General features: G+C 43.2%; 1 protein-coding gene across 3 annotated transcripts in view; it reads right to left on the reverse strand.

The window, feature by feature from the left end:
• Window positions 1-24,886, reverse strand: part of asb5b (ankyrin repeat and SOCS box containing 5b) — a 47,273-nt gene that overhangs the window by 20,078 nt on the left and 2,309 nt on the right. The window contains exon 1 of one of the 3 annotated variants that reach the window (XM_060924892.1): window positions 11,597-11,722. The exons of the other annotated variants lie outside the window; for them this stretch is intronic. Within the exon in view, the coding sequence (XP_060780875.1) occupies window positions 11,597-11,720 (124 nt within the window). The 5' untranslated portion in view covers window positions 11,721-11,722. Of the gene's footprint in view, window positions 1-11,596; window positions 11,723-24,886 lie in introns of those variants that run through there. 3 annotated transcript variants of the gene reach the window in all.

A 24,886-nucleotide genomic window follows, 5' to 3' on the forward strand; every position in this document is an offset into this window, starting at 1 on the left:
TAAGAAAAAGGAAAATTAAGGGGAAAGAAAGAAATTAGAGCAGAAAGAAAGAAAGAAAGAAAGAAAGAAAGAAAGAAAGAAAGAAAGAAAGAAAGAAAGAAAGAAAGAAAGAAAGAAAGAGGGGAAAGAAAAAGAAAGAAAGAAAGAAAGAAAGAAAGAAAGAAAGAAAGAAAGAAAGAAAGAAAGAAAGAAAGAAAGAAAGAAAATTAAATAATTATGAAAGAAAGGAAAATTAAGGGAAAGAAAGAAAGAGGTAAAATATAAACATAAATAAAAAGCCCAGCCTCAGTAAGCACTTTAACCTGCTCGTGGCCAGTGAATTCAGTACGTAAGTAAACAAGTAAATAAGTAAATGCAGAAGTAAGTAAGTCGTTCATTAACTCAGTAATGAAGTAATACATATTAATTACTGATTAATTCCAGCAGAAAATAAACATGAGGTTTCCTCCAGTACCAATAGCCCAGTTCCCCCAGTAACGCATGTCCGGGTTGTTGCTGGTTTTGTTCTCTCCTGGTTTTCCTGCAGCACTGCGGTGTTCTGAGTTTCCTCTTTAACCCGGAGCGCTTTCTTTCAGCGCCAATCACAAGCAGCTCATTCATATTCACTCCAGGGTTTTCAGTCCCCTGCGTTTAATGCTCATAGAAACCTCGTAAAGACACAGGGGCTGTACTGGATCTGCTGGAGACCTGTAGTGTTTACTCAAAGGTATAAATGATTAAGGAGGGAAAAAAATACCCCCCATACACACACACACACACACACACACACACACACTGGGGTCTAGACCGTTATTGCTGCTGTAATTATGAATTAAAGTGTAAAAACTGTAGCCGAGGCACTGGGGCTGATTACTGACGTGCTCTCAGCCTGTTTTCCTCCTTCACACTGAAACTGCACTGGCAGGGCGACTTTACTCAAACGGCTCAAATGTCCTGAAGTAAATTTAGCCCAGGTTTCCCGTGCCCTTCCCCAAGCCTGCTATTTACAGCTAATCAGCTCGTGCATTCAGGTTCAGTGCAATAATTCGAGGGTGAGGTGAAGTAAACAAACGCTGAAGAGCTGAATACTGAACAGCTCTCCAGTTAAATCCTAACGCGACTCAGAAGTCAAGGTCAAACACTTACTGATGTGTGTGGAGTTTATGAATCAGAAAGTCAAGCTTTTGTCAGGGTTATTACCACATCTTTCCCTTTAGTGTGCATAGATTAGAAGTGAAAATATATTTTTAATTAATTCTAAGTGTGTTTTAGTGGAGGGGGAAAAAACGCATCATACTTTGACCTCCGATTTTTATTTTATTGTCTCTGCTGATGTGAAATTTTAAATGTGATATTTCATTAGCTCAACATGTGTTTAATAACCATAACAAATCTTCAATAAAATACACCAAATTGTAATATTTGTACTTAAATAACCAAACGAGTTAAGATAATGGTGGCTCAGCTCACATTTTATCACACATTATATTATTATTTTTTGTACAAAATAAAGTTTTCAAAGAAATGAGTGTAAAAATATCCAACCAGGTTACATACAGAGGAAAGAGGGCACTCAGTGATTGTATGGAAGGCCAACAGGGACAAACTATGATGCACAATATGGCTGTCAAAATTAATTATACTGCTCAAGTTTTCATATTTCATCTTCAAAGGTTAAAAAAAATTAACAAATGTTAATGATCGCATGTTTTACTTTTAGTCATCTAATGCGAATCTATTGAAATGTGTTAACTAAATTTTTGCATGAATGACATTTGGGCAGTTTTATAGATTATCTGAATAAATGCATGTCATTTATGGCATAATTTATTCTCGTACAGTACTTCATATTTTTATTGCATAAATGTTCTCAACAATATTAAAAAAATTCCATATAATAATAATAATAATAATAATAATAGGGCGGCACGGTGGTGTAGTGGTTAGCGCTGTCGCCTCACAGCAAGAAGGTCCAGGTTCGAGCCCCGTGGCCGGCGAGGGCCTTTCTGTGTGGAGTTTGCATGTTCTCCCCGTGTCCGCGTGGGTTTCCTCCGGGTGCTCCGGTTTCCCCCACAGTCCAAAGACATGCAGGTTAGGTTAACTGGTGACTCTAAAGGCCAATTTATGCTGACAACCCAGTCCTCGCAGACGGCGTCGCAGATAGCGTCTGCGTAGCTCCCCCACCTTCGCAGACGCTCTGCGCGCACCTCCCAAAAATTGTGACCACCGCAGACAGCGTCGCAGACAAGAGGGCTCTGATTGGTCCACTCTACATCCACTGTACACGCACTTCCGCTTCCCTACTTTCCCGGTTTGGTTTGTTTTCACGACCGCCATTTTTAAAAACACGAGCGAAGATGGAGCAGCACGAAGAGTGGTTGATTGAGGAAGTGAGGAAGTACAGACAACTATACGACTCCAGTTCTAGTCATTATAAGTAACCGGAGGATAAACACTCCACTAACCACACCCACCAACTACTCCTAGCGATTTCGCGACTTCGCGCCCCCTTGCGTTGTGGCGGTGAATAACATCGCGCACGCCTATTACTCCCCGCTCAACGATAAATTACAACTGTCTGCGAAAAGCTATCTGCGAAAGCCTTGTCGCAAGAGCATGCAGAGGCCTTAAATTGAGCGTAGGTGTGAATGTGAGTGTGAATGGTTGTCTGTGTCTATGTGTCAGCCCTGTGATGACCTGGCGACTTGTCCAGGGTGTACCCCGCCTTTCGCCCGTAGTCAGCTGGGATAGGCTCCAGCTTGCCTGCGACCCTGTAGAACAGGATAAAGTGGCTAGAGATAATGAGATGAGATGAAATTAGCACATTTTGTTTATGTTTCACCATCACGACTATCACATTTGTAGCTGTCCTGTCAGTATCATGAAAACCGATCCCATCCTCCTACTGGTGACTTTTAGCCGTACTCACTCTCCGAGACTGCAATATATATAATTATAAATATTATGATTTTTTTTGGACAAAAGCAGCACAGCCGTGCCAATATTCAGGTTACCCGCGCAACTATGAGTGTGATATTACTTTTATATAACAGTTCTATAAACAGGAAATTAATACTGACTGAGTAACTGACATTTCAGACACAACATGGCCAAATGGTCTGTTTATTTTGGCTCCGTGAACAGAAACAAAGAAACCACACCCACTTTATCGCACATCAACTAGCTAGCTAGCTCACGTCCCCATTGATTTGTACATCCCTGCTGAAGGTGCTTCCAGTGAAATTCGCTTCCCTTCTTTCTTTTCATCTTCATCTGACAAGCTTTCATATTTCAAGTCAGAAGTTATTTGAGTGAAAAAATGTATTCTTTGCAGGGCTCAACGTTATTTTTTTAATCCACTCGTCCAGTCAGACAATTAGCCAGATTTTTCACTTCTCCTGACCATAACCTTTTGATTCCGATGTATTTACTAGTTCAATGAAAGGAAAGTGATTAGCAAAGTTTATCAAAAAGCAGGTATAGTTATGATCATCATTATGCTTTAATGATTTCTAATTTTTCAATAAAACTCAAACTTTAACTGAAACAATAAACAGAAACGATCCAAAGCCTCATTATGGTGTGCGTGCGTTCTCACCCATTACTTGATGTGCAGTTTTAAGAGTTAGACTCAAAGCTTCTGGAGAAAACAAAGTTAAATCCTGATTAATCCAGTCAAACCTGAAGTATAAATTAATTTAAAGACAGATTAGGCCACACCAATTCAATTAATTGGTTTTCGGAATCGCCGCTTGAAGAAAATGCAAAATGAAAAAAAAAAAATCGAAATCAAACTCCCGCCAACAGAAAAGGTCACGTGACGTGAGGTCACATGACGTCGAAAACCAATTAAATTGCTCCTTTCACTTTCGATAAAGACTTGTGGAAGAAACATGCCTGTGGCGGGGAGTCCTGCAAAGCCTGTGTTTGTGATTGTTAGGATATTCAGTGAACAGAAGCGTAAAATCTTTGACAGGTGTGTTGAAATTCTGTTTACTGGTTTGCCTGTATTGTTTGGTCTATTTCCACCACTAATTTTACCATCAGAGCATTTCTCATCTCATCTCATTATCTCTAGCCGCTTTATCCTGTTCTACAGGGTCGCAGGCAAGCTGGAGCCTATCCCAGCTGACTACGGGCGAAAGGCGGGGTACACCCTGGACAAGTCGCCAGGTCATCACAGGGCCGACACATAGACACAGACAACCATTCACACTCACATTCACACCTACGCTCAATTTAGAGTCACCAGTTAACCTAACCTGCATGTCTTTGGACTGTGGGGGAAACCGGAGCACCCGGAGGAAACCCACGCGGACACGGGGAGAACATGCAAACTCCGCACAGAAAGGCCCTCGCCGGCCACGGGGCTCGAACCCGGACCTTCTTGCTGTGAGGCGACAGCGCTAACCACTACACCACCGTGCCGCCCATCAGAGCATTTTTTAATTTTATTTTTATTTCGCCCGCTCGCTTCATATTTTTCCTGAAAAAATCTGAGAACCAACTAATTAAATTGGTGTGGCCTTAGATAACATTGTGGTCACCAAGTGAAAGGAGGCTCCGTTTTGTTTTGGGGGGTTTTAGCCACTTTGGAAGGAACTTGCGTTTCCTTTTCTTTTCATCTGACTGTTTGGTCTCTATTTATTCTTTTGGGATTGTCATCTTTTTCAATTTTTGACAAAATAAAACCAAAAGAAAATGAGTTGGACATGACAAGGGTGACAGTATCACGTTGTGAATGAAAAAAACCCCGCAAGTGAGTTCGGCACTGTTGTAAAATTCCCATGAAATATAACCCATGCAAAAGAAAAATAGAATGAATGTCTGAATGAAATGAAGATTCACCAAAGATTTTTATTTTATTGAGGTGTTTGATCGCCATTTCTCCAATTTCAATGAAAGTCGAATAATCTATAATTAAATATTACACCGTGGTTATTTGTACACACACACACCTGCTGTACTCAGCTTCCCTGGAATTTCGTAAACAGTAACACGACCGGATCACTGAGGGGACTGAACTAGTTTTGTTGGAACTTATTAATATAACTCTTGAATAATTACTATAAAAATTGTGATTTTCAACAAATATTCAACTCGTCCCATCAGACAGGCAGATGTGGATTTGACTTGTTCGAACCAAACATTTGGTTGTCCCGGACAGTCAGACTACTACTAATGTCGAGCCCTGCTTTGCCAGGTCCATTGATGATGTTTCTAATTCTATTGAATTAACCATTTTGAAATAGGAAGTGGAATTTTTATATGATAAACACTGACAAGCAGAGCGATACATCCAATAAGGCTGTTAGTGTTAAACGAAATATCAGCACGCTTGGAACGCTGCTCGACCAATCAAATTAGTGGAAACTAAACCATTTTAAACCATTTTTGTTTTATTCCATAAACTCCTGACAACATTTCCCCAAAATTCCACATAAAAATATTGTCACTTTGAGCATTTAATTGCATAAAATGACAACTGGTCAAGGCGGCACGGTGGTGTAGTGGTTAGCGCTGTCGCCTCACAGCAAGAAGGTCCGGGTTCGAGCCCCGCGGCCGGCAAGGGCCTTTCTGTGCGGAGTTTGCATGTTCTCCCCGTGTCCGCGTGGGTTTCCTCCGGGTGCTCCGGTTTCCCCCACAGTCCAAAGACATGCAGGTTAGGTTAACTGGTGACTCTAATGGCCCTTTTCCACTACCCTTTTTCAGCTCACTTCAGTCCGACACGGCTGGCAGGTTAGGTTAACTGGTGACTCTAAATTGACCGTAGGTGTGAATGTGAGTGTGAATGGTTGTCTGTGTCTATGTGTCAGCCCTGCGATGACCTGGCGACTTGTGCGGGGTGTACCCCGCCTTTCGCCCATAGTCAGCTGGGATAGGCTCCAGCTTGCCTGCGACCCTGTAGAAGGATAAAGCGGCTAGAGATAATGAGATGAGATGAGACAACTGGTCAAAATAACAAAAAAGATTAAATGTTTTCAGACCTTGAATAATGCACAGAAATCAAGATCATATTCAATTTTAAACAACACAGTACTAACGTTTGAACTTAGGATGAGTTCAGACATCAATATTTGGTGGAAAAATGTTTAATCACAGCTTTCATGCGTCTTGGCATGCCCTCCACCAGTCTTTCATGTTGCTCTTGGGTGACTTTATGCCACTTCTGATGCAAAAATTCAATCAGCTCAGCTTTGTTTGTTGGCTCGTGACCATCCATCTTCCTCTTGATCACATTCCAGAGGTTTTCACTGGGGTTCAGGTCTGGAGATTGGGCTGGCCATGACAGGGCCTTGATCTTGTGGTGCTCCACCCACACTTTGACTGTGTGGCATGGAGCATTGTCCTGCTGGAAAACCCAATCCTTGGAGTTAGGGAACATTGTAAGAGTAGAAGGAAGCAAGTTTTCTTCCAGGATAACCTTGTACATGGCTTGATTTGTGTGTCCTTCACAAACAAAAATCTGCCCCATTCCAGCCTTGATGAAGGACCCCCAGATCTTCACCAATCATCCAGCAAATTTCACAATTGGTGCAAGACACTGTGGCTTGTAGGCCTCTCCAGGTCTCAACCTAATCATTGGATGACCAGATGATGGGAAAAGCTGAAAATTGGACTCATCAGAGTAGATGACCTGCCTCCAGTCCTCTACAATCCAATCCTTATAGTCTTTAGCAAACCTCAATCTGGCTCGTCTTTGCTTCTCATGGATGAAGGGCTTTTTTCCCTAGCTTTGCATGACTTCAGCCCTGCCCAGAGGAGCCGGTTTTGAACTGTTCTCGCCATGCACTTAACCCCAGCTGCCATTTGCCATTCTTTTTGTAGATCACTTGATGCCATCCTATGGTTGTTGAGTGACTTTCGAAGGAGTTGACGATCATCCCGGTCAGTGGAGAGTTGTTTTTAACCTCTGCCAGTCTGTAACTTTGTTTTCCCCAATGTCTGCTGACTGACCTTGTTCTTATGAATGGCTGTCTTTGAAATTTTGAGGATGGAAGCAACCTGATGCTCACTGTATCCCTCTGCCAGTAATGCCAGAATTGAGCCCTTCTTTTTCTCACTCAAAACTTTTCTTTTTAACTCTTTTGGCATGATGAATAAATATTGTTGTATTCCAATTAAATTGAAGGTACTACTAGCGCTGTTTTTGCCATCCAAGCTGGTCCTATTGCAAGAGGATAGTGATGACCACAGCAGTGATTTTTATATTTTTTCCTCATTAAACATGTTCCACTCTACTACTGCTGGTCGCCTGGCCCCTCCTTCCCTCTGCTCCTGCCCAGCCTGCGTAAGACTGCTGTCTGTCGTCGCTCCCTGTTGGTGGAATGACCTTCCCACTGAGGTCAGAACTATCGACTCCCTAACCACCTTCAAGCACAGACTGAAGATTCGCCTCTTCAGGTTGCACCCTGCTTCTTTGTCCACTGTGTAACTGCGTATCGGTTTAGACCAACCCAGGCTGTGTACTATCTAGCCTGGGGTTAGCCGTTGGAGTTTATTTTTTCTCTATTTAGTTGTACTTTGCATGGCTGGTTTGTTTCCTTGGCTGTTTGCTGAGTGTTGGTGCTTCGACAGAATATTGTTGAACGTACATGACATACGCCACTCTGGATAAGAGTGTCTGCTAAATGTCATGCAATGTTATGTAATGTGATGTAAATCAGATATGGTTCAGGTGATCACCTAATCGGCACCTCATTAAGAAGAAGAAACCTTTATTTTTGTCACATGCACACTTCAAGCACAGTGAAATTCATCCTCTGCATTTAACCCATCTGAAGCAGTGAACACACACACACACACACGCACACACACGCACACACACTCAGAGCAGTGGGCAGCCACACCAGAGTGCCCGGGGAGCAGTCAGGGGTTCGGTACCTTGCTCAAGAGCACTTCAGCCCATGGCCACCCCATGTTAACCTAACTGCATGTCTTTGAACTGTGGAGGAAACTGGAGCACCTGGAGGAAGCCCACGCAGACATGGGGAGAACATGCAAACTCCACACAGAAAGGCCCCCGCCGGCTGCTGGGCTTGAACCCAGAACTTTCTTGCTGTGAGGGGACAGTGCTAACCACTACACCACCGTGCCGTCGAATTAAGTAAAATGAGGTGTGCTTGTGTTGGAATTCCAGCACAGAGACTGGAATGAAATGGCTACCATACACAGAGATGCTGATTTAAGAAAAAAAATAGTGGCCTGCATCCATCCATGGGCGAGAGGCGGGGTGCACCCTGGATAAGTCACCAGGTTATCACAGGGCTGACACAGAGACAAACATCCATTCACGGTCAATTTAGAGCCACCAATTAACCTAACCTGCATGTCTTTGGACTGTGGGGGAAACCGGAGCAACCGGAGGAAACCCACGTGGACACGGGGAGAACATGCAAACTCCACACAGAAAGGCCCTCGTCGGCTGCTGGGCTAAAACCCAGGACCTTCTTGCTGTGAGGCGACAGTGTTAACCACTACACCACCGTGCCGCCGAATTAAATAAAGCACAGAGACTGGAATGAAATGGCTACCATACACAGAGATGCTGATTTAAGAAAAAAAAATTAAAGGGCATATTCTGGACCAATTTCGTTTTTTTATTTTTTTCAGGGGCGGCACGGTGGTGTAGTGGTTAGCGCTGTCGCTTCACAGCAAGAAGGTCCGGGTTCGAGCCCTGTAGCTGGCGAGGACCTTTCTGTGTGGAGTTTGCATGTTCTCCCCGTGTCTGCGTGGGGTTCCTCCGGGTGCTCCGGTTTCCCCCACAGTCCAAAGACATGCAGGTTAGGTTAACTGGTGACTCTAAATTGAGCGTAGGTGTGAATGTGAGTGTGAATGGTTGTCTGTGTCTATGTGTCAGCCCTGTGATGACCTGGCGACTTGTCCAGGGTGTACCCCGCCTTTCACCCGTAGTCAGCTGGGATAGGCTCCAGCTTGCCTGCGACCCTGTAGAACAGGATAAAGCGGCTAGAGATAATGAGATGAGATGAGATATGAAAGTATGTCCCTTTACACGCTCACCCAGAAGGGTAATTTTGCACAAGGCCATATGTCTACAGCAGAAAAAAATAAAATAACAAAACGCGTCTGGAAAAATCCCAAGGGAGTCTGGAGCCAGATTCATGACGTTACCGAGCTTTGCACGGTTTCAGTGCACAGCCTGTGTAGACCAAGCGCTCCCATTTCTCTCTCATTTTCCGGTCTTTTGGGAAACGATGAGTACTAATCTTCAACTAAATGTTGAAGAAATTTGCAGAAAACCACCAGGTCATTTTCTCATAAACAAACCAGCGCTGACGTAGGATTCAGAGGGAGGCGTCCCGCACGCAACGTCACGAAAATCAATGTTTGCCGGGAAATCCAAATGCAAAGTTTTTTCAGAGGCGGACAAATTCGCCTCAAATGGCTCAATTTCAACTGAATTTTTCTGGTACTGCGCGAGGTAAAAAAAAAATTGCAGAGAATGCAGAATGGTACAAATATTTGACCAAAGTTTCATATAAAATAGGAGAATTACATTGATCTTGTTCCTGAATTTACCCGTGATATGCACTTTAAAGTGGCCTCTTAATCCCCCCCAGACATAGGCGGTTTTAAACGGGGGCCAGGGGGGGCCAGTGCCCCTGTAAAATTGCTCCTGGCCCCTGTTGTGGCCCCTGTGCTGAACAGGTAACAAGATTTATTAATTTTGACGTGCGCTGGCTCGAAGATCGGAACTGACATGATGGAGTGTTCTACACGGACTCCTTAAAGCGCTACACACACACTGTTACCTGCAGCAGAAAGACCCGCAGCAGCGCGAATTGTAAACTTCGGACGTGAGAGTTAACAGCTGCAGCCCTGCAAGAACTAGGCTACTGCAAAGAGGCGAAGGTAAGGAAAATTATTCAATTTCGTAACGTCAGTGTTTGCACATATCCGTATTTTACTGTTGTTGTTCACTACAATAATAAATCCGTTTTATTGCGCTTTCTTAAAAGTGCGTTGCACAGCAATAAGTAGCCTAACTTAATATTTTTAGGAAATGGGTAAAATAACCGACAGTGTTTAACCTTCTTGTAAAACTTTAATGGCCTTGTGATATGTAGAGGCTACATTCCTCTCCGTTTACTTTTTAGTATAGACCTACTGTAGGCTATCATCATGGAAAGGCGCAAGAAGGACATTATGTCCTTTTTTGCCCCTGTTGGCAAAAAGCAACATAGAGAGAGTAAGGAAGATGAAGATTATGAAAGAGGAGAGAGAGCCAGAGGTGGAGAGAGAGCCAGAGGTGGTGGTTGGAGAGGTGGAAAGTGAGGCATCTGAAAGGCAATCTGAGAGTGAGGATGAAGACATTCAGGATCAGATTGAGGGACAGAATGAGGGACAACCCAACAAGTCATTGGGACAACCAGATTCACCATGCATATCAAGTACAGCACCATCAGGTTTGTGATGTTGAACAAATGTATGTGTGTGAGCAGTGTCGACCTACAATTCATATAGCCTACCCTGAAAGTGTGAAGTCTGAATAATAATTAATAAATATAAAATACAAATAATAGATATAATAATAAATTAATAAATGAATAATGATAAATGGCGGCACGGTGGTGTAGTGGTTAGCGCTGTCGCCTCACAGCAAGAAGGTCCTGGGTTCGAGCCCCGGGGCCGGCGAGAGCCTTTCTGTGTGGAGTTTGCATGTTCTCCGCGTGGGTTTCCTCCGGGTGCTCCGGTTTCCCCCACAGTCCAAAGACATGCAGGTTAGGTTAACTGGTGACTCTAAATTGAGCGTAGGTGTGAATGTGAGTGTGAATGGTTTTCTGTGTCTATGTGTCAGCCCTGTGATGACCTGGCGACTTGTCCAGGGTGTACCCCGCCTTTCACCCGTAGTCAGCTGGGATAGGCTCCAGCTTGCCTGCGACCCTGTAGAACAGGATAAAGCGGCTAGAGATGATGAGATGAGATAATGATAAATGTTGTTTTCAGTCGCGCACTCATATTTACTGTATTCATCTTTCTCCAGATATCAGCAAGTGCTTGGACGACACTCCAGTGCAGTCACGTCTGAAGAAAAGGTTCATTGTATGCAAAAATAGAAATCTTATTTTACAAAAAAGAGAAACATGGTTTTAAGATTTACTGAGCACAATTTATTTTATGTTTAGGCTATTGAGACAGAATGTTTATCTCATTGTATTTATGCTCAATGTATGTTGTTTTGGTTTTAAATAAACTAAACAAAACATTTTGAACGCTTAAATATTGCCATGTTTTGCCCATATGTGCCCCCCTGAAAAAACACTGGCCCCACCTCGGCCCCCCTAGTAATTTTTGGTCTAGAACCGCCACTGCCCCCAGAGCTGTGTAGGTACGCTTGTATAAATAAGATATTTTGATCTTGTTGGCTTTCCATATCAGGTGCACCACGCTGATGTTTTGATGTTATTGCAGAACAGACCTCTCTGTCTAGTGGAAATCAAACAAACCGAATCACGTGATGCGCTGATCATTCAGAACACATCTGCAGTTTAACACGGGCACGAGCTCCACATCTGTTCACCTTCCAAATAAGCGCAATCATTGCGCAGTGTGTTTATGTAAAAGGACCAATGAGAGAGACTCTCCCTGCACTCACCCTGACTAGTTAAAATCCCCCAGCGAGATTTCTTTCTAATGGACAATCCGTCCGAACGCTCCTGCTTTCTCTTCTTGGACGGATTTCCGGAGCGCTCGTGCTCTGCGACGGGAACTTCAGGCATGTTTGTTTGTGCGCTATAATGAGAACCTGAGCGTGCGCGAGCACGAAGGGAAACGAGAGCGCGCACGCAGGGACAGACAGAGGCTTGATCGCGGGAACGCGCACGGGGCTGGGAAAGCAATCTCATCTCATTATCTGTAGCCGCTTTATCCTGTTCTACAGGGTCGCAGGCAAGCTGGAGCCTATCCCAGCTGACTACGGGCGAAAGGCGGGGTACACCCTGGACAAGTCGCCAGGTCATCACAGGGCTGACACATAGGCCGAATCCCATTTCACCCCTTGGACCAACCCCTTGGCCCTTCCCCTCCATTTTGCGCGTTCACGTGAAGGGGTAGGGGTATCCCAATCCCAGTTAACGCGGAGGGGTAGGGGAAGGGGTAGGGCTTCTGTACCCCTCCAAACGGAGATTTTCCTGGAGCTGACTCCGAACGAAGGGGTTTGAGTGATTTCCCACAATGCCATGCGGATTTCAGCGAGATTTCATGCGGATTTCAGAAAGATGGCGGTTCCCGCGGCGAAAGATTGTCATAAATGTATTTTCTCCATTATTTACGTGTTTTAAGTTGTTATCCAGAGGAAACACGCCGCTTGATTCGCTTTCGAGCTGAGAATGAGCAGCGATTTCTGAAATCCAAGCTGCTGCTAAAAAGCTTTGGGAGTGAGTATTGTTTTCGGTTGCTTGACTGCGTACGTTTTGTTCTGTTATTCTCGCTTTTATTGTTTACATGAGTGTTCTGACACCTCATTCTGTCGGATGTGGTGCACGAAGCGCCAAAGATATCCCATTCAGTGGTGTTAGTTAACAAATCACACCCTGCCAGCAGAGATTTCTGCCTCTGGCTCTGACTGTAGCGGCTGGTCGCAGCCAATGACGCATTTGGTCGCGTTTTGCTAACGTAAACGCTGATGGAGGTACGCGATCGTTGAAGGGCTATCCCAATACATAAGGGTTGAATTTCAAGCCCTATCCCTTGTAGCTCAGTTTCAAGGGGAAGGGCCAAGGGGAAGGGGAAGGGTAGGGATAGAAATTAGAATTGGGATTGGGCCATAGACACAGACAACCATTCACACTCACATTCACACCTACGCTCAATTTAGAGTCACCAGTTAACCTAACCTGCATGTCTTTGGACTGTGGAGGAAACCGGAGCACCCGGAGGAAACCCACGCGGACACGGGGAGAACATGCAAACTCCGCACAAAAAGGCCCTCGCCGGCCACAGGGCTCGAACCCGGACCTTCTTGCTGTGAGGCGACAGCGCTAACCACTACACCACCGTGCCGCCCTGTGCTGGGACAGGTTTTCTCATAAAACAAAAATATTTCTTCTGGGCTGCCAACTCTCATGCAATGAGCGTGAGACACACGCATTTGACTGTCTTCACACGCCAATTCAGAGCATTTTTTAACATAGTTACTGGGAGACCAAATGGTCTCCCAGTGGCCAGATTTGGTCTCTTAGGGCCCGTTTACACGAGGACGCTGTCAGGTAAAAACGACTAAATATTTTATCGGAAGTGCCTTTCGTCTACACGGGGACGGCATTTTCGAGGCTGAAAAACGGAAAAATTTGAAAACGCCTTCCAGAGTGGATAAGTTAAAAACAGCCCCCGTTACATATCCGTCTAAACTACCCAATACGCGAAACTCTGCTCGGATCTGCTCACGTCGGGTACGCGTTTACGTCATAGTAAGAGCATGTGTGGCAGCAGGGGCGTGGTCAAGCTCCGGTCTGTGACAGGAGGGTGGGGTCAGGGAAGGTAAGTGGCAGAATCACTACACCTGATGTCAATTAACCTGTGTTTGTGTGTCTTCCCAGTGACCGCGCCCTATTTAAAGAGGGAGAGCAGAGACGCTCATCCCCAAGCTAGACGCCGGTCGCGTGTGTGTCTGTTGGTTTAAAAATCTTGTTAGACTGAAAAGTGTGGCAATAAAGCCTATTTGTAAACCTGATCTCTGTCCTGCCGTCCTCTGTGCTCCACTCACTCATATAGAACGGCTACAGCATGTCTGATTACATCGATCCAACGGACCTTCAAGCTGCTCTGGCAACCTCACGAGTAGCCATAGGCAGAGTAGTCAAAGTTTTCGCGGCGCAGATGTGCAGATCAGACAAGACGGAAGACGTTGCGCATGCGTGCAGACATAGCGGAGGTCTTTCACAGCACCACTAAGCCGCCTGGCATGCACATCCAATTGAATTCCACACATTTATGCGTCACCGTATAGACGCAGATTTCCTCCTTGAAAACGGTCGTGTAGACGCGGAAAAAAGTGAGAACGAAAACGAACTTTTGCGTTTTTGTTTCAGACCGTCCCCGTGTAAAGTGGGCCTTAGTCAATGCCAAACCAGCTTCACTGGGAGACCAAATTTTAAACCAAGTTATGTTAGATTGATGCTGAAAGGTAAAACTGAAATGGGATTATGGGAGATGCTTGAATTGCTGGTCCAAATTCATAAGACTGTGGATTGGAATGTTTAAGAAATATTGAAGTTGGGTTGTCAAGACTGTTCCAATTTCCAAATTATAGACTAAATATACAGTTATTTGATACTATGTTTCACATTGAGCAATAAAATAAAAGATTTTCTTATTTCTAATTTTCACTGTTTCTTAAAATACATAATATTATGAAAGTTGATAAAACAACTTGAACTCATAGTGTAATTTTAGTATTTTACCATACTTATGATGAAGTTATGGTAACTTGGCACTGCATTAACTATGTTGATATTATATATATATAAAGACTGTTTGGGTTTTTTTGTATGTGTACATACAAACCTACGACGAATCGTTTAAGTTACTGTTTTATCTAGTATATTCTACTTATTGTACTTTTCCTCACAAAGCATTTCTTATTGACACTGGACCTTATTTAGATTCCTGTTATAGAATATTTCTATTTTATTACATAATAGAGGTTGTTGTTGTTGTTGTTGTTGTTTGGATTGTCTTGAGAAATAAGCAGTATTTCTTGAGAAATGGTTATATAGTTGAATTTTTGTTCCTTTTTGTCACAGAGCCAACTTTAGCGCTACCTAGCTAGCTATCTGACAGACTAATGGTGCACTGTTGCTAGGCAACTAGGAAATATGGACACACGCATAAGCTAGCTAATGTCTGAGGTAAATGATTAAACTAGCTAGCATGTAGATGTTAAATATTTTACACACACCGTGTACATCCACAGTGATGATCGAAACGAGACAAAGACATCAAGGAAATGAATTTTTCTCTCAGATTATTTGATAAATTACTCAGAGAACCTGTAAAGCTAACATTTTACTCAAATATGTTTAGCACAGACTGCAAAGTGAACTTTTATCAATGAAAGAAACAAGGATGGTTATTTCTTGTTTCTTTTTTTCCACAGAGTTAACTTTAGCTCTAGCTAGCTAACAGTCAAACCACTACCTGCGGTTACAGAGAGAGCATTACAGGATATAGTTATAATCATTTATTTTATTATTAGTTACTGTTGATGTTGTCATATTGTGTGTAACTTAAAAGATTCGTCGTAGGTTTGTATGTACACATACAAAAAACCAAACAGTCTTTATATATACGGTTCACTATCAGCCGCAGTTTCAGCTAGATCTTGGAACGTATCCCCCTTGGACGCGGCGGTCCCACTCATCTCATCTCATTGTCTGTATACAGACGATGAGATGAGATGAGTGGGACCGCCGCGTCCCACTCATATATATAGCTATAGCCGCTTTATCCTGTTCTACAGGGTCGCAGGCAAGCTGGAGCCTATCCCAGCTGACTACGGGCGAAAGGCGGGGTACACCCTGGACAAGTCGCCAGGTCATCACAGGGCTGACACATAGACACAGACAACCATTCACACTCACATTCACACCTACGGTCAATTTAGAGTCACCAGTTAACCTAACCTGCATGTCTTTGGACTGTGGGGGAAACCGGAGCACCCGGAGGAAACCCACGCGGACAACATGCAAACTCCGCACAGAAAGGCCCTCGCTGGCCACGGGGCTCGAACCCGGACCTTCTTGCTGTGAGGCAACAGCGCTAACCACTACACCACCGTGCCGCCCCGGCGGTCCCACTGTATTCACAAAAGCATTATCTCGCTAAACTCTGAGGTAAATGATTAAACTATTTAGCATGGAGATGTTATGTCTTTTATACACACAATGTATAAGGAATTTAAAACGTTCTCTGAGATTATTTGGGACTGAATGGCACAAGTATAAGCTAGCTAATCTCTGAGGTAAATGATTCAACTAGCTAGCATGTAAATGCCAAGTGTTTACACACAGTATAAAGGTACACACTGTAAAAAAAAGAATAGTTGAGAATACTTGAAATTTCAAGGCAACAGTCTGCATTAAGAATTTTATGTTTTGCCAATGATGTGCCCATGATAATCCAAACTATGATAAAACTGTTATCTTTATTAAGAATTCTTAATTAAGTCAATTTTCAATTCCTCATTCTGCCAACATAGATTTCTCTTTTTGCTGAACAGTGGCATTCACAGTAGTACAAAAAGGCAATTGAGGTTATCAGACTTTTTTGACCTTTATTTGGATAGGACAGTGTAGAGACAGGAAATGAGCGGGAGAGAGGGACGGATCAGGAAATGACCTTGGGTCGGAATCGAACCCGGGTTCCCAGTATGGCGCCTTATCCACCTGAGCCACACCCACGATGTAGGTTTTAAAAGGTTTATTTCAATATTGAAGTTTTGTAATTGTGTAGAACAATGAAAAAAGGCATGTATAGTTTAATGATAAATTGTGATAACCTCGGGGGCGTCATGGCTCAGGTGGATAAGGTGCCATACCATAAATCTGGGGGTTCGGTTCCGACCCGAGGTCATTTCCCGATCTGTCTCTCTCCCGCTCATTTCCTGTCTCTATGCTGTCCTATCCAAATAGAGGTGAAAAAAGCCCCCCCCCCCCAAAAAAAAAAAAAAAAAATTGTGATAACCTCAATTGCCTTTTTGTACTACTGTGAATGCCACTGTTCAGCAAAAAGAGAAATCTATGTTGGCAGAATGAGGAATTGAAAATTGACTTAATTAAGAATTCTTAATAAAGATAACAGTTTTATCATAGTTTGGATTATCATGGGCACATCGTTGGCAAAACATAAAATTCTTAATGCAGACTGTTGCCTTGAAATTTCAAGTATTCTCAACTATTTTTTTTACAGTGCAGTGACTGTAGAAACAAGACAGGAAGACTCTATATAGCTAACATTTTAACTAAAATAAGGCTAGCATTGACCACAAAGCAAACTTTTCTCAAATAAATAAACAAGACAAACAATAAAATACGTGTTATTTTTTGTCACAGAGACAACTTTGGCGCTAGCTAGCTATCTGACAGACTAAAGGTGCTCTATTACTAAATAACTGGGAAATACATATACAGGCATAAGCTAGCTAATGTCTGAGGTAAACGAGTAAACTAGCTAGCATGTAAACGTCAAGGGTTTACACACAGTGTAAAGGTATAGACTGTAGGAGCAAGACAAAAACTTGCATACATGTCAACCTATACGGAATGTCCGTATTTTATACGGATTTGATTCAATAAACGTAGTATACGGGCGTATAAATAAAGTTATACGGATTCTTTAAAAAAAACTTCAATATTTATTTAGAGCTATAATCAATTCCCACGATGATAAAAGAGCGCATAACATTTACAAACGTACTGTACACCACAGCCAGCCAGTAAAGAGGCTTATGACATCGCGCATTATCTTGTGGTAGTGAGACTTCATTCCACTTTTGATCATGCGCACACCGCATTGCGAGAATCCCGCCAACCGGGAAGTCATAGACATATAAACATAGACGCCGCCTTCTGCATAGAATCATACGTCATCCTCGCCGCCATATTGGATGTGGCAAAGTGGAGATTCTTCAACCGTCTCTGGTATAGCGTCTAGACAGTAGCCGAGAATAAAGATGCCTCATTCATGTGCTGCGTTTAACTGTACCAACAGGTTTACCGTCCAAACGAGATCACATGGGATTACCTTTCACAGGTGAGACTGGAAAAACACTTTTCATTGTATTTGGTCATTATAACGTAATTTTACGAACAGATTTTTCTGACTTTGTGGCTAATATGAAGTCTCGCGCATAATAGCCGCTCGGTGAAACCTGTCTCCAAACAACGAAGTATTTCCTTCGTAACTACGCTGATAACACTTTGTGTTTTTGTCAAACATTGGAGCTTTGTATTCATTCTGAAGGTTTATTGTTATTAATATTGAATAAAAAGTAACTGGGATATATCATTGTTAATTATCATTCAAATTTTAGGTAAATTATTTTAATTTGCATCTTATACGGATTTTATAAGGGAAATACGGATTTTGGAGGTTGGTTATACAGGTTTGATTGACCAAAGGTTGACATGTATGAACTTGGTAAATTACTTAAAGACTGTATAGCTAACCTTTTTATGAAGATAAGGTTAGCATTGACTACAAAACAAACTTTTATCAAAGAAATAAACAAGACAAGTTATAAAATGCTTGATACTTTTAGTCACAGAGACAACTTTAGCGCTAGATACAGTAGCTATCTGACAGACTAAAGGTGCTCTGTTGCTAAATAGGGGAGAGTGGGGTGAGATGTGCCAGCGGGGAAGTTGTGCCACCCCCTGTTTCTAGGGAACCATAGAAGAAATTGGTCATGTGACCACACATTTTTGAAGAGTCAGCCATTTTACTCATCCTGCAAAGAAGAGAGCCTCGTTGCATAGAAGGGTTTAAAAAAACTGTTTTTTGCCTTTCAAAGTAAAATTTCTATGATCAAGGTTTTTTGATTGTTGTGTCTGAACAGTTATAGACAAGTTTGAAAACATTTCGCACATGTTTTAGTGCTTTGGTAAGCTACACTACGAGTCTATACAGCTAGCTTGATGTTAGCTCAAACCTGCTGGATGATGCATTTTTTCCAAAATGGTGGGGTTGGGGTGATTTGTGCCAAAGGGCCTGGGTTAAGCTGTGCCAGTGGCACAACTCACCCCGACTTATGAATATTTTAAATATATTATTTTATTGTAATTGTACGTTGTATTTTTACATTTTATCACTAAAACTATGTGACATTCTTAAAGGGTAACGCCGTTTTCCACAAAACCAGGTGTGTAATAGGAGAAAAACATATACGTAATCAATTCCATTAATTATTTCCATTATATATCGAACATGAAAAAATATTTTTAACTTTGAAATCATGAATTGACACAAAGGAGTCGAAGTTGGAGGAGTCAGCCATTTTGAGATTGTGGGCAACTATAAACCAATCAGAATCTTTCGTTAATGCGCCTCCCTCTGATCTGTGACGTCACTGAGCCCATGAAAACAGTGTTTACAGACAGATCACTGTGATGACAGTAGGAGTCCCGGCGGGTGGCTTGTATTCGATTCGTTTATATCCCGACCTTGTCAGCTGTCAGATTTATGTTCATGGACCTGGTAAGCTCATCTCATCTCATTATCTCTAGCCGCTTTATCCTTCTACAGGGTCGCAGGCAAGCTGGAGCCTATCCCAGCTGACTACGGGCGAAAGGCGGGGTACACCCTGGACAAGTCGCCAGGTCATCACAGGGCTGACACATAGACACAGACAACCATTCACACTCACATTCACACCTACGCTCAATTTAGAGTCACCAGTTAACCTAACCTGCATATCTTTGGACTGTGGGGGAAACCGGAGCACCCGGAGGAAACCCACGCGGACACGGGGAGAACATGCAAACTCCACACAGAAAGGCCCTCGCCGGCCCCGAGGCTCGAACCCAGGACCTTCTTGCTGTGAGGTGACAGCGCTAACCACTACACCACCGTGCCACCCACCTGGTAAGCTGGTAAATAATATTTATTTATTTTTTTCTTTACCAAATTCTAACAGAGAACGAGAGCGCCCGAAAGGGAAAACCGAGCCGAGCCGCTTCGCGCATGCGCAGTAGGCTTGGTAGGACAAATCCAAATAGGAGTCATTCAGGATTCAGCCATGTTTTTGCTCCGTGTTTTTACTCGATACGGTATTATGAGCTTTAAGTTGCATAAATAAAACCATTTGGTGAAACTTTGAAGAAGCGATTGTACTGGTTTTTTACCTTATTACCATGAAGCACTGAAGAGTTATTTTCAGTGGTGGGCCGCATGACGTCACGCAGTAGATCAATATGGCGGAACGCATCTTCACTGAGCTCAGCGCAAGCCCATATTATTAAAAGTTAAAAGATACTGTTATGCGGTCTGTTCTTTCTCTATAAATTCCATGATCGATTACTTTATATATTTATCTATCTATTTGTGGTGATTTTGTACAAAAGTTGCCTTATCCTTTAATTTGAGACCAAAAATAGAAATAGACCATCATGCTACAGAGTTATAAAAGGAAGACAGTCAGGGCTTCCGCTCCTCTAGAGAAAATGATGAAGAAGTCATCCCTAGAGAAGATGTGCATAAGAAACTACCCACACCACAAAAACTTGGTGGCACAGCCAGAAGGGAGCAGAAATTTATATTCCCCTGTAGCATCGACAAGTGGGATGTTATGTACTAGGCCAGATCTGTGAAGAGAATTGCAGCCAGTTTGGCCTTCATTTGAATTTCATTTTGTTCTGAAGATGTGTTGATGTGGCACTAGGCCTTCTTTAAGAAAATTGGCCTTCAATGTCATAAATTACCGATAGAATCGCTGATTTTTTTTTCATTTGGAACTCAACTTTGTTCTGATGTGTTCATGAAGAGCTAGGCCTTGTTTAAGCAGGGATGTGATTTTCCGCGAATTCGCGGAATTCCGCTTTTTTCACCTCAAAATTTGAAAAAAAAAAATTCCGATTTTTCGCTCAAAAATCCTCATTCGTATCCTATTCGTTCCGACTTTCAGTAATTCCGTCATTGAGATGAAACGAGGTACGTGATTGGCCCATCGCTCTGTAACAACCAATGAACGCGCTTGTTAGATAGCTGTACGTAAGCTCGCTTCAAACAGAGTTGAAAGATGGCAGCCTCCATGATCGAGCGTAAAGATGCAAATCGAGTTAAATAAATTGACAGAATAGTGAAAAACAAGTTCCGCTGGGAATGGTTGGAGAAAGAGGTTGCTACAGACGTTGGACATAAGACTGTGAGACATTTGTTCAGCGATTTCGTTCTTTGGGGGGAGGGCAGAGGTCTCTGGCTGTCAAGTTTGGGCAGGCTGGGACCTCCCCTGCCCGAGCTACGAGCGTGCAAAGTCGGGCTGGAGCCCGGGATAGAAACGAAACCTAAGTGAGTGAACACAGTAGTTTTGAATATCCTTAAGTGAGTGAACACTGGGGTTCTGAGATGAGATGACATTTTTAGGTTTCATGTTTTGGCTTTTTGTCAGTTAAGAATCATTGAATTTACTATAGGGGCTCAGAGTTGCATGTTGACCATTAAATTGGCTTGAATTTGTTAATCATGACAAGTTTTTTTCTTGTGTGTTTGCTTGCCATTTTAGTACAATTTTTAAGTCAGAAAACCCCAGAACCCAGGAGCTTCGGGGGGCTTCGCCCTCCTTGTCCCCCCACCAGGGCGCTGCCCTGGACCAGCTGGGGGCCTGCGGCCCCCGGACCCCCGGCTAAAATTTTCAGATAATTTCACCAGCCCCAAATCACATCCCTGTTTAAGAAAATTGACCTTTGATGTGCTCATGCGGCGCAATAGAATTGTATGAAAATTTCAAGTCAAGTCAAGTCAAGTTTATTTGCATAGCGCTTTTAACAATAAACATTGTCACAAAGCAGCTTTACAGAATTTGAATGACTTAAAATATGAGCAAATTTTATCGCCTGTGGTGACGGTGGCAAGGAAAAACTCCCTCAGACGACATGAGGAAGAAACCTCGAGAGGAGCCAGACTCAAAAGGGAACCCATCCTCATTTGGGCAACAACAGACAGCATGACTATAACATTAACAGTCCTAACATAAAGTCAGCTTCGGTGATGCTATAAACCCCCACTGACGGAAACCCGAGCGCAAAACCGTTCACGACAACTGCAGTCCCAAAGTCAGCAAGTCAACTGCAGTCCCCAGCCACAAAAGCACCATTGCAAGAGTCCAGCGCGTCCTCCAGGCGCGACGCCCAACTGTCCACATGGGGCCGCCCTCCACAGGAGCGATGCGATGAGACTCCATCCAAAATTTGCCTTTGATGTTGTAAAATAACTTTAAATAAACCTTAAATGAGTAATTTTGTATTGAATTTGTCTAGCATTTATATAGCATTACAGTTTCTGAGATCAAAATATACTGTTTTACTTCAGTAATCAATGGCACAATTTACCCCATTGTATTCTCTCCAAAGGCACGGTGGTGTAGTGGTTAGCGCTTTCGCCTCACAGCAAGAAGGTTCCGGGTTCGAGCCCCGTGGCCGGCGAGGGCCTTTCTGTATGGAGTTTGCATGTTCTCCCCGTGTCTGCGTGGGTTTCCTCCGGGTGCTCCGGTTTCCCCCACAATCCAAAGACATGCGGTTAGGTTGATGTGGGGCGGCCTTGGGCTGAGGTGCCCTTGAGCAAGGTACCGAACCCCTGACTGCTCCCCGGGCGCTCTGGTGTGGCTGCCCACTGCTCTGGGTGTGTGTGTGTTCACTGCTTCAGATGGGTTAAATCCAGAGGATGAATTTCACTGTGCTTGAAGTGTGCATGTGACAAATAAAGGTTTCTTTTTCTTCACAACTTACCCCACACCGGGAGCAAGTTGTGCCACAAGACCACTTTTTTTCAGAAAGCTATATTTCTTAAATACTATATTTCAGCTCCAAAGTGATTGTTCCCAGGGATGCACCACATCCTGAAATATCTCATCTCATCTCATTATCTGTAGCCACTTTATCCTGTTCTACAGGGTCGCGGGCAAGCTGGAGCCTATCCCAGCTGACTACGGGTGAAAGGCGGGGTACACCCTGGACAAGTCGCCAGGTCATCACAGGGCTGCACATAGACACAGACAACCATTCACACTCACATTCACACCTACGGTCAATTTAGAGTCACCAGTTAACCTAACCTGCATGTCTTTGGAGGAAACCGGAGCACCCGGAGGAAACCCACGCGGACACGGGGAGAACATGCAAACTCCGCACAGAAAGGCCCTCGCCGGGCATGGGGTTCGAACCCAGGACCTTCTTGCTGTGAGGCGACAGCGCTAACCACTACACCACCGTGCCGCCCATCCTGAAATATATGTACCTAATTTAGTTGGAAGCATTACTGTCATGGCCTCGCTTTAAAGTCACTTTAAGTAAAAACTGGCACACCTCACCCCGCTCTCCCCTAACTGGAAAATACGTACACAAGCACAAGCTAGCTAGCAGCTTGTGTCTGAGGTAAATACTGTAATTAAACTAGCTAGCATGTAGATATTAGGGTGATATAAACACAATGTACAGGCAGAGAGATGGTGGAAACAAGACAAAAACATCACAAATATCAACTTTTATCGTGTTATGGCAAACATTTTAGTAAAATAAGGCTAGTCCTCATCATTCAATGAAGTTTTCAACAACTTCTGAGGTAAACGATACCAGAGAATGGAGTAGTTCTTTATCAACACGGTGAACACACAGACCTAGTGGAACATAGCATAGCTAGCTAACCGCACACACTTAAAGTGCCATTCCACCATTGGATGTATTCTTTGGCATAAAATACAGTATATTTTATGACAACATGACTAGACAGAGAAATCTTTTAGCTTCAAAATGATATATCAAACATAATTTTTTGACAACGACAAGTATATTAATTTTGCGACCAAAGTCACCTACCTTTTTAATTTCCGCGCGGTAGTGAAACGTGATGTCATCGGCAGGTTCCCCTTCTTGTGTACCACGTGTCGGTCTATTTTTAGACCAGGAAACCCCCAAAGTGAGAGAGTCATTTCTCCTCGTATATGGGGGCCAAAAAAATTGCGAAAAATTTTGAGTTAATCTTTCAGTTAGCTAGATTTATTGGTATTAGCTAGATTTATTGGTATTATTTTTATCGCGGGCGGCACGGTGGTGTAGTGGTTAGCGCTGTCGCCTCACAGCAAGAAGGTCCTGGGTTCGAGCCCCGTGGCCGGCGAGGGCCTTTCTGTGCGGAGTTTCCATGTTCTCCCCGTGTCCGCGTGGGTTTCCTCTGGGTGCTCCGGTTTCCTCCACAGTCCAAAGACATGCAGGTTAGGTTAACTGGTGACTCTAAATTGACCGTAGGTGTGAATGTGAGTGTGAATGGTTGTCTGTGTCTATGTGTCAGCCCTGTGATGACCTGGCAACTTGTCCAGGGTGTACCCCGCCTTTCGCCCGTAGTCAGCTGGGATAGGCTCCAGCTTGCCTGCGACCCTGTAGAACAGGATAAAGCGGCTAGAGATAATGAGATGAGATAATATACTTGTCGTTGTCAAAAAATTATGTTTGATATATCATTTTGAAGCTAAAAGATTTCTCTGTCTAGTGATACCATTTATATATGTTGTCAAAATATATTGTATTTTATGCCAAAGAATACATCCAATGGTGGAATGGCACTTTAAAATGTTTCCTGACAAGATTCAGCCACACAGGAAGAAATGAAATCACAGATTTGATTATCTTCATGTGTTCCGATGCGCAATGGGTCGCTAACGTTAGTCATGCCGTGAGGTCATTTATAACAGAGATTAAAATGTAGTCTATTTAAAGTCTGTGTTTACTTTCCCATTGATCCACAGTGTGTGTATTGCTGGCTGTGCTATTTCTGGCTCAGCTTTAATCTTCAGCACTGAATGAACTTGGCCTCTTTGATAGGATGCGTCAAGTTAAAAGGGAAATTGTTCCACTGTGGTGTGATGAGTCACATGAGACAAATGTTACGGGTGGTCAGCAAAATGGCTGATTGTTTTAAGATACATTTACTGAAGGTCATTGCTCTTCTGGAGGTCGAGCACAAAGAAGCTGTCGCGAACACACGGTTTCCTGTCACTTCTCTTCACACCGACCTTTGGCACGTGAGTGTGCTCTGGTAGGAGTGTAAATACCGGAGGATGAGTTAACTTAAGACAGGGAGGGAAGGGAATGAGACTTGAGACAGCTTTTCATTTCAGATTTCATTTTTAAAAATACTTTTATTTTGACTTTGTTACTTTCATATCAACGTAATCTTATAATAA

The sequence above is a fragment of the Neoarius graeffei genome, chromosome 7 (genome assembly GCF_027579695.1).
Source record: "Neoarius graeffei isolate fNeoGra1 chromosome 7, fNeoGra1.pri, whole genome shotgun sequence".
Taxonomy (NCBI): domain Eukaryota; kingdom Metazoa; phylum Chordata; class Actinopteri; order Siluriformes; family Ariidae; genus Neoarius; species Neoarius graeffei.